Here is a 10,270-nt window from a genome sequence, read left to right as displayed (position 1 = left end):
TGTTCCAATTGTCGTCCCCACAGTACTATTATATTCAAATGCACCGAGGCACTGATATGAGCAATATGACAGGTGTCATATGTGAAGCAAGGTCTGCTTCCTCTTCCGCTGCATTTACGATCACATCAGATTTTCGTAAAGGTTTTCTATTTTGTGTTTTGGAGGCTGTTTTTTTGTTGTCTTTTCTTGTTTTTGCCTAAGCGTTGTCAGTTTTATCTAGTGTGTGAAAATTGATTCAATATTTATCCAGAGACATATACTAAAGTTACATTTTGGAGCGCTTGTGAAATACAACTGTTGTGGTTTTTTTGTGTGTTAAATATTGACAATATATTAACGTTAGTGCAGATATATTTAGTCACGTGTATCATTAAAACTATATGTTCTAATGTTCATTTGTAATTATGTATATTATATTTTAGCTTTTTACGAAGTTTGTCAAATGTGCCGGTGTTGCAATGCATATAATATATATTTATCTGAAAACTGTATTAGTTTCCTGTTTGAATTGTTTTACATTGTCATATAGGGGCCTTTTATAGCTGACTTTGCAGTATGGGCCTTTCTCATTGTTAAAGGCTGTACGGTGACCTATAGTTGTTAATTTCTGTGTCATTTTGGTCTCTTGTGAACAGTTGTCTCATTGGCAAACATACCACATCTTCTTTTTTATATTAATGAAAACTGGCAAACGAGTACTTGTTATTATACCCATATTTTACAAAAAAATTGCGGTTATTTAAAAGATAACATGTAAATTCGTAAATATGCCGTGCATAAAAACACAACATTAGTTTACAACATTATACATGTTATAAAATGAGGTACCTACGACGAAATGAAAATAATTAAGATTCAGGTATCAATTTAAACAAATCTGAATCGAGAAAAATAAGGCGTATCTGTATGTTAAATAAATATTTGATAGGAATATGTTAATTGATGTCTAACATTGCATTTTAAAAATTGTTTCTCGTTATTTTGATGTTACTTAGGTTTAAAAAGAGTTAAAGTGGACTGAAATCTGCAGAAAATCGATCAATGAACTTCAATCATTTCTTTATAAGATCAGGACTCAAATGTAGTTCTCAAGAAGTCATGGACGTGTATGCTCCTTAACTTTCAAGACGCTAAATCACTTAAGCTATATTAAAACATTATAAACATACGTTTTTATACGCCAACGACGATATTTTTTCACATCCAGAAAGCAATTTGTTTTTGACGGTGATTGATACGTGTTTCTGTAGAGTTTTTACCTAAAGTCAACTGAAATCAAACCCTATCGTGAAATTTTACGTCGTTTGCTTTCAACTCATAATCATTAAGTTGCACCCAATAGTATTTCGCTTGGGACAATTTAAAGAGTTGCCGTATAAGTTTTAATGGTTTATGTATTATGATAATGATTTTGATTAATCAAAATTATGATAAGAAAAGTAAAAAAAAATATTAGTTTTTGAAAGATTATCAAAACCAATTCTTACTTATAAATGAATTGTGCTCCTAGACTTAAGTATCAACCAGTGCACACCCAACAGATTTAGTGCAAAGAAAAACGGGATACGCATAAACTGTTGCAATGCCAAAATGTTAAAATCAAAATCGTGAGAAAATAATATTATGAGTATTCATTTTTGTCCATATATATCAATACATATTTAGTAATGTTTGATCAAAAATTAAAATAAAACTTCATTCCAATAAAACCACATTGCAGATTTTGTTACAGCTTTAATCATGCCAATGTCGAATCGAACGACCTCGCTGCCTTGGTGCCAATGCGATTTGCTTAGTTTTTTTTTTTAAATTTTAACCTTCATTTGAATCTTCTAAATCTTTAAATGAGACTTGACAATCTCAACTAAATTTACTTCTTATTCATAATGGATAACGGCTGATTTCCCTCAAAGAACTTTCTCTGCCATCCAAGAAATTGTAGATTTTGTTGAGCAATTTATTTTCTTATTCCTTCATACTTTATACATGATATTGACGGAAGCCCTCAGTTTTGGTCACTTATAATAAAAAGAAGTATACAATTATAGATGTGTTATGAGTTTGTACAAGTCATGTTTTATATTCAATAAAATCTATTACATTGTCTCTGTTATTTGCAATATTTATAGACAAAGAGTTTGGTCTGGTCCTTTTGAACACTAAAATAACACAATTACCGAGATCCGAGGAAATTCAAAACGAAAGTCCATAATTAAGAGGTCAGACCACCAATTATATACCAATTACTCCCTCCGTAGAAAGGTGGTACATGTACAATTCAAGATATACCTGGTTTCTATGAACTTAAGGTAAAATATTTAGAAAGCTGTGACAATTGCAAAATTTGGTTAAACAGAATGGGCCTATTAATTGGTGGTCTGTCACCTCAATGGCCCATCAAAACTCTAACATAAAACAAATAGATAACAGCTGTCATATTCCTGACTTTGCACAGGCATTTCTTATGTAGAAAATGGTGGATTAAACCTTTTGTTATAGTTAGATAAACCGCGCACTTGTATGAAAGTCGCATACAATTGCATTATATTGAAAAACAGATTTAATAGGTAAAAATGTCAAAAATATTGGTACAGCAGTCAACATTGTTTTATAATCTTAAAATCGATATAAAAATGAAGAAAACAAAAGCATATAGACAAAGCATATGAGCAAAAACATAAAAAGAAGAATACAAAAAACCTTCCTTAGCACACTAACAGAATGATGGGATGTATAAGCATATTACCAATAAAAAAAAAAAGAGAAAACAAAAAAGACTCAATAGTAAGTAAATAATTTACAAAATTTTGATCCTGGTAGCTATGATGAACTTATTTGCAACCACTGGGTCGATACCACTGCTGGTGGAGATTTATTTCCCCGACAGTATCACCAGCCCAGTAGTCAGCACTTCTGTGTTGACTTGAGTTATTATTGATATGTTCATAATTATAAATTAACTGTTAACAAAATTTGAATTTTTGAAAAACTACAGATTTTCTACCTCAGAAATAGATTACTCTAATTGGCTTTTTAAACATTTTTTGATTCGAGCGTCACTGATGAGTCTTTTTTAGACGAAACGCGCGTCTGGCGTTAATATAGAATCTTGATCTTGGTATCTATAATGAGTTTATTTACAAAAACAAATAAAAGAACACTTCAACACGTAAGAGCGCCTTAGCCTCAGCGTATAATGTTATTTTATGTTATGTTCATACTTACTTTCTTCTTAAGGTGTGTCAGCATTTCAATGTTTATTCTGAACCAAACCGAGTACAGATATATAGCAAAGACGGTGGGAGCCAAGGCTTTGAGTTGAAGACCGTATTTTGACCTATAATGGTTTACCTTAACAAATTGCGACTTTATATAATGGAGAGTTGTTCCATTGACACTAATACAACTTCTTTGTATATCTATTAGTACTATTATCGTTATAGGCTTTAACAAATCTTCTACATATTCATGTTTTCATAATACTAAAATTTGACAAAATCAATGAAATCTTTATTATATAACTAATTTGAAATTATTTCTGTGTGTTAAGTGTTTTTTGTTTGTTTGTACTGTATTCTGACACGTTGTATAGTCTCTTTAGCAGATTTTTAAGCATTACCAAGCAGGAGGTTTGGCTAGCCATTAAGGTTCAAACCACCATATTTTTTTCTGAAATCAAGACTCTGGCAGTTGGTATAATATTCAACTTGAAACCTTTTCTCAGTATGATATCATGTTTTGTCGTGATGTTTATACACCAAAATCGGTCATGACATATCATGGAAGTTGATTTCATTAAATTTTTTACATTTTCTTACTCACTCACTCACTCATCCTCTTCGTGCCTGTCAGCACATAAGGCCTCAACCAGTACTCGCCAGATTTGCCTGTCTTTTGCCTTTTTCTCGATCTCCTTTCAGGTTTTCCCAAGGTCTTTCATCTCTGATTCTATCATTCTGCGCCAGGTCTCTTTTGGCCTCCCTCTTTTTCGTCTACCATCTCAAAGCAATCTTGGTGATATCCTCATTTCCTTTCCTCAATACGTGGCCAATCCAACGCCATCTCTTCCGTTTAATATCTGTCTCAATACAACACTGATTGGTTTTGTGGTACAGGTCTTTCAGATCTTCCTCAAGCAGGTGTTATGGAATGAGGAAAGCTTTTTCATGTCTGATTGGATAATTCTCCAGCATTCTGCCCCATATAGAAGGACTGACTTCACATTGCTGGTGTATATTCTGATCTTTGTTTTCAGACTGATTGACCTTCTCTTCCATATGGGCTGTAGTTGGCAGAATGCATATCTGGCTTTGCTTATTCTGGCTCTTATATCTTTTGCTGTTCCATTGGTGTTACTTAGCATGCTTCCAAGATATGTAAAGTCCTCAAACTCTTCTATGATGTTATGTCCCAAGTACACTGGTTGTATTGTGTTACTGCTGATGTTCATGAGCTTGGTCTTCTTCTCATTAATAGTCAGGCCTATACTTTGTGCTGTTTCATTCAGTCTGGTGGTTTTGTTCTGCAGGTTGTTTCTGTTGCTGGAAAGTAGACAGTTATCATCTGCAAAATCTAAATTCTCAAGAAAAGATTTCATGGTCCATCTGATGCCTGTGATTTCATTACCCAATGTTGTTCTCATACACCAATCTATTGCTGTAATGAATATAAAAGGAGAAATTACACACCCTTGTCGTACTCCAGATGTTACTTGGAACCATTCTGACTGTTGACCGTTATGTAATACACAGCATTCATAGTTGTTGTAGAAAGCTTGTATTAAGGTGATTATTTTAAGAGGTACACCATATGCCCTAAGTATGGCCCATAAGCAACTTCTTTTAATACTGTCAAAGGCTCTACGAAAGTCAATGAAATTTAGGACTAGTTTGTTTTGCCACTCTATACTTTGCTCTATTATATTTCTGAGTGTAAAAATATGGTCGATACATCCTCTAACTGATCTAAACCCTGCCTGCTCTTTCCTCAGAATTTCATCTATAGCAACATCTATTCTGTTTAAAAGTACTCTCAGTAGTATCTTGCTTGGTACTGACAGCAAAGTTATACCACGCCAGTTGTTGCAGTCACTTTGGTCTCCTTTCTTGAGTAGTTTGATTATAAGACCCTTTGCCCAACCATTAGGAATAGTGTCATGCCTCCAGATATGTCTAAACAGTTCATGAAACATGGTTGTGCTTGTTTCTATGTCTGCTTTAAGCATTTCAGCTGTTATTGCATCTACGCCAGGTGACTTCCCGTTCTTGAGTCTAAGTATTGCCTTCCTGATCTCATCCCTTGATACTTCCCCAATATCGATGTCTAGTTCCATTCCAAACTGTTCTATAACTGAAACATCTGCCTGGTGTTCTGCATTCAATGTTTCTTTAAAGTGTTCAGTCCACCTCTCCAGTTGTTAACTTTCGGAAGCTAGTATTTTACCATCCTTGGACTTACATGGTACACTGGAGCTCGTGTGCTTACCACTTAGTTCTTTCGTGATTTTATAAACAGTGCTAAGTTCTCCTTTAGAAGCTGCTGTCTCTGCTTCTTTAGCAAGTGTCTCTAGGTATATTGCCTTATCTGCTTTTGCTTTACATTTTACTTCTTTGTCTTTGACTGAATATTCTTTCCTTAGGGTAGTTTGGATTCGTTCTGATTTTGTGCTGTTCAATTTTGTCTTTATGTCTTTTCTCTGCTGAATGCTAGTCCATGTGTCATCACTTATCCATTTCTTCCTTTCACGTTGCCGGAGCCCTAGAGTGTTTCTTGATGTTTCTTTAAACACAGCTTCAATCCTACTCCATCCCTGTTCTAAGCTTTCTACAGTACTTGGCTTGTTGTCTTGTAGATTTTTTAACACTTGAAACCTGTTTCTTAGCTCGATCTTAAATTTCTTGAGAATATCAGGTTGTTTTAATTTGACTGTGTCGAATATTTCCCTCTTGTTGGTTCTATTCTTTACTGCTTTTCTTAGCTTCAGTCTAATTTTACCACAAATCAAGTGATGGTCACTACCACAGTCTGCTCCTCTCATAGCTCTCACGTCACAAAGTGAGTTTTTCCATTTTCCGTTTATCATCAAATGATCTATCTGGTTTTTGTCACGACCATTTGGGGAGTTCCATGTGATTTTATGGATGTTTTTGTGTGGAAAAAGTGTACCTCCAATAACAAGGTCGTTATCTCCACAAAAATCTACAAGTAGTTCTCCATTTTCGTTTATAGTGCCAAGTCCATGTTTGCCCATAACTCTTTCTCTATCTAAGTTATCATTTCCTACTTTAGCATTCATATCACCTAAGACTATAAAGGATGTCATGTCGTGGTGTTTTGCAGGTTATACTTTGGAGTTTCTCATAAAAAGTTCTTTTTGATTCATCATCTGCATCATTTGTTGGTGCATAACATTGTATCATAGTCATTTTGGCATATTTGGAATGGAATCTTGCAAAAATAATTCTCTCATCTACTATTGACCATTCAATGAGTGCACCTTTAGCCTTTTTGTTCATGATAATAGCAACCCCTTGGTGATGTTTATTATCCTTTCTACCTGAGTATGTAATCGTTTCACCTGTAGATGTTGTAACAGATCCACAGTCAGTCCACCTGCATTCGCTTACTCCAAGAAAATCAATATTGTACGATTGCATCTCTTTAACTACCTGGGCAGTCTTTCCACATTCATACATGGTTCGTACGTTCCATGCTCCTATCTTTAGATGCTCTTTCGGCCCCCAGAAGGTTGCTTTTCCTGTTGTTAGCTTCTAGAAAGCTTTCACTAACAACGTTCATGCTGTTGCCTTGAAAACGTGCATCCACTAGTATGCCGTTGCAATTGTTTATGTTTACTGGTCTGGTTTCCGTAACTAGAGTTTTTTTTTATGAGACGAGATAGTTAGTCTTGTGCTCAACCCCCTAACCTGGAGGGCCAGTGGATTTGTGGTTGAGGTTCCATTCCCCTAGATCGAATGCCGGCCAAGGCGTACGAGCAAAGATCTACCGGATTGGTATCAGAGTTGTCTCTCCTAGATGGATTGCCTTTCTGGGCTATCAACCCCCATCTGACTGGCTATTTAGCCATAGCTGGGACAAGGTTAATGAGTGCTAGGGCATATCCACACGCCGATGGGCCTACACACTGCATCTACAGGGCCCTTGTTGCTCCCCGATCTCCATCAGTTAAGCCTGGCATCGAATGAGACCAGTATCCGTGTGTTACCACGAGGAGGCACCAATGGAGTCTTGGTAGTGTAGAGGTTATGTACTGACAGGAGAGACTGACGCACTCGGCTCTCTTTTCACATACAATGCTAGTCAGCGGCATAAATGCACTAGACGCATATGGGTCAGGATCCCTAATAGACTTGAGATGAGGAACTCAGATGACGTAATTAAAATGAAATATTAGTCCGCCATACAATTGTGGATGCTGTGATTTTAAAAATGGACATAAATGAACAATAATAACTGTTTTATAGAGCTGATGTGATGAGAAAAGAAAGATGTAGATTTGACCTGAAATAAATTATTAGAAAGGACAATTTTTTTATTGAATTTTATGATCAGAATTTTGGGATTATTTCATGAGGAGAGTGACATTTTTCACCATCTTCCGGGGTCCAGCAATTTGCGAAAAAAGTAATCTCACTTGCCACCCCGAAAATTAAACCAGACATGTATAAATGTATCAGCTTCGATATGAGCCATCATACATGTTCAAGTAAACGATATGGACTGAGCAACGGAGGAAAACGTTACCATTACCGCCTATGGAGAATTAATTGTAAATGTATACCCAAATTAGAAGCTTAATTCCAGAAGTTTTCAGGCTGATTTATGGATGATTTCACCTTGTACATCACCGAAAATGATGGTTAGTAGTTTTTTTATTTATACCTAGTTATTATAAATGGTTTAAGATAAATATTATTGATAAAGATCAGCAAAAACTCAATAAAACTTTCGCTTTTAAAATGCATTACTGGCACGGGGCTGAACACTTTTTTTAGGCACAATCATAACTTTGTTTACTTCAGAGAGATCTGAAAGGAATTTGTTTACTATATTGAAAAAGGCAAGAAATAACTTTTAAATATTATTTAATTGTAAGTAAACATGACACAATATAGTCTTTGTTATGTAATTATCACTTCGGTCTACAGGAATACCTGATAATCAAGGGAGATAACACACTTCATACGAGTAAAGTGAGATACATCATCGCATGTGCTTTTATCCAATGATTTGACCCCTGGTCAGTAGATATCATATGCAAAAAAACAGAAAAAACATGTACATGTTTTAAGAAATAATGAATTATTATTTTTAATGCACTTGAGCAAAACAAAAGATATTGTCATTTCTCAGTGAAAAAGGGGCAGGGTCAAACCTTTTTGAAAACAATATTTCTGCACCTATTCAACTATTAAGCTAGTTAGCTACTACCCATTGCTTCTAATATAAAGGGTTTAAATGAAGGTGACTAAGCCACAAGGGAGAAGCATTAGTCTTTCTTTGTGATTAAACTTTCAAGAATTAGATTTTTCTCTCTCAATAATACTTATGTATTTAAATCAAATGATAACACAGCCTGAGTCATTTTTTTTGTCTTATTTCAGTTCCAGACATATCATTACTTTTTAACCTGAGATGGCAAACTAGAGGTTTTAAAAAGTCCTGAATAACTGGTTAGCATTTTGTTTTGTTAGGCAAGCTCTAAATTGTTTATTTATGGTATTTATGCAATTGAAATTACAGTCGGTATGTTAAAAATATGCAAATATGAAAACTGTTGCTATGGTCTTGGTATTAAATGAAAAGGCTTAGTTACAGATCGTTTCGACTCAATATTTCGAGTTAAATCTTGCGGCAACTGTTTCTCACGTAACACTGCAAACTATATTTAGCACTATTTTGATCTGTCGTTATTTAATGACGCCATAATACATGTGATGTCACAATGTTTCCTTTAAAACCTCATGTGGATTTCTCACTGATAAAAGGTTTTCACTGAAATACATGTTAAAAACATTTTTTCTCAAATAGAATTATGTGAAAGGACAAGTTTTGAAAATTTGCACTAAATTGCACTCTAATTATATGATAAGGATGACTTTCCCAGTAGTTTAGAGTGCTTTCCACAGTTTTAAATACCAGATTTCCACTAGTAAGAATAATTATTTTGGTGTTGGTTTTTTTTATAAAATCTTCATTTTTGCATAATTTCTCTGTCAAAATGCACTTTAAGGCACAAGAAAATTTTATAGAATGCTTTAACAGGGTCTGTGTATTGTAATTAAAGGTTATAATCAGAAGTTTTGTCCTTGTTTTGACCAGTGAAGGTATTCTGGAAGAAATTAATTATACATACACATTGTATTCAAAATAAATGAATATAGCGACGAAAGTGTCATTGCCTTATAGTGCTAAAACAACTTCATTTTTTTTTCAGAAATGGACAAAAATATACAGATTAATTCAGAATGTTATACCGATGAAGATCACATAAAAATATTTGGAAAAATCAGAAGTATTGATTTCAATATGGGTCAGGATCCCTAATAGACTTGAGATGACGTAATTAAAATAAAATATTAGTCCGCCATACAATTGTGGATGCTGTGATTTTAAAAATGGACATAAATGAACAATAAGAACTGTTTTATAGAGCTGATGTGATGAGAAAAGAAAGATGTAGATTTGACCTGAAATAAATTATTAGAAAGGACAATTTTTTTATTGAATTTTATGATCAGAATTTTGGGATTATTTCATGAGGAGAGTGATATTTTTCACCATCTTCCGGGGTCCAGCAATTTGCGAAAAAAGTAATCTCACTTGCCACCCCGAAAATTTAACCAGACATGTATAAATGTATCAGCTTCGATATGAGCCATCATACATGTTCAAGTAAACGATATGGACTGAGCAACGGAGGAAAACGTTACCATTACCGCCTATGGAGAATTAATTGTAAATGTATACCCATATCACTACCCTGTGGTTTTCACCATCAACACACTTACATTTTTTTTGTTACGCATTAAAAAGAAAGTATTAGTTATGCCACTATTTGTTTTAGATCTCAATTCACATAGAGCTACTGTATTTTATACATATGTATCGCACATGAATTGAGTATTGTTGAAGATTACACAAGTATTATGGCAGCATGATCTATCGAAGTGTAAACTAAGGGAAGAATTCAGACAAATCCGAATCCGGTATTTGTAGATATGCAAGTCCTGTAATCGTTATATTAGTA

The 10,270-nt window shown here is 34.4% G+C and overlaps 2 protein-coding genes and 1 long non-coding RNA gene across 3 annotated transcripts; 1 reads left to right on the top strand and 2 right to left on the bottom strand.

The window, feature by feature from the left end:
• Nucleotides 1–5,416: 5,416 nt before the first annotated feature.
• Nucleotides 5,417–6,295, bottom strand: LOC139497500 (craniofacial development protein 2-like). Its single transcript, XM_071285729.1, has one exon. The coding sequence runs from the start codon at nt 6,293–6,295 to the stop codon at nt 5,417–5,419; it is 879 nt and encodes a 292-aa protein (XP_071141830.1).
• A 1-nt stretch (nt 6,296) lies between these two features.
• On the bottom strand, nt 6,297–6,695 carry LOC139497499 (craniofacial development protein 2-like). The gene has a single exon (XM_071285728.1). It carries the CDS (start codon nt 6,693–6,695, stop codon nt 6,297–6,299), a length of 399 nt encoding a protein of 132 aa, XP_071141829.1.
• Nucleotides 6,696–7,351: 656 nt separating this feature from the next.
• On the top strand, nt 7,352–9,990 carry LOC139497995 (uncharacterized). Its single transcript, XR_011657783.1, has 3 exons — nt 7,352–7,879; nt 8,625–8,693; nt 9,458–9,990. It is a non-coding gene; the product is annotated as an uncharacterized lncRNA (long non-coding RNA).
• Nucleotides 9,991–10,270: the final 280 nt, after the last annotated feature.

Source organism: Mytilus edulis, chromosome 12 (assembly GCF_963676685.1).
Source record: "Mytilus edulis chromosome 12, xbMytEdul2.2, whole genome shotgun sequence".
Lineage (NCBI taxonomy): Eukaryota > Metazoa > Mollusca > Bivalvia > Mytilida > Mytilidae > Mytilus > Mytilus edulis.
This window is presented reverse-complemented; position numbering and strand designations above follow the sequence as displayed.

Bases quoted from the DNA above. Each gene is read 5' to 3' on its own strand.
- LOC139497499 (XM_071285728.1), bottom strand. From the start codon at position 6,695: ATGTATGAATGTGGAAAGACTGCCCAGGTAGTTAAAGAGATGCAATCG.
- LOC139497500 (XM_071285729.1), bottom strand. From the start codon at position 6,295: ATGAATGCTAAAGTAGGAAATGATAACTTAGATAGAGAAAGAGTTATG.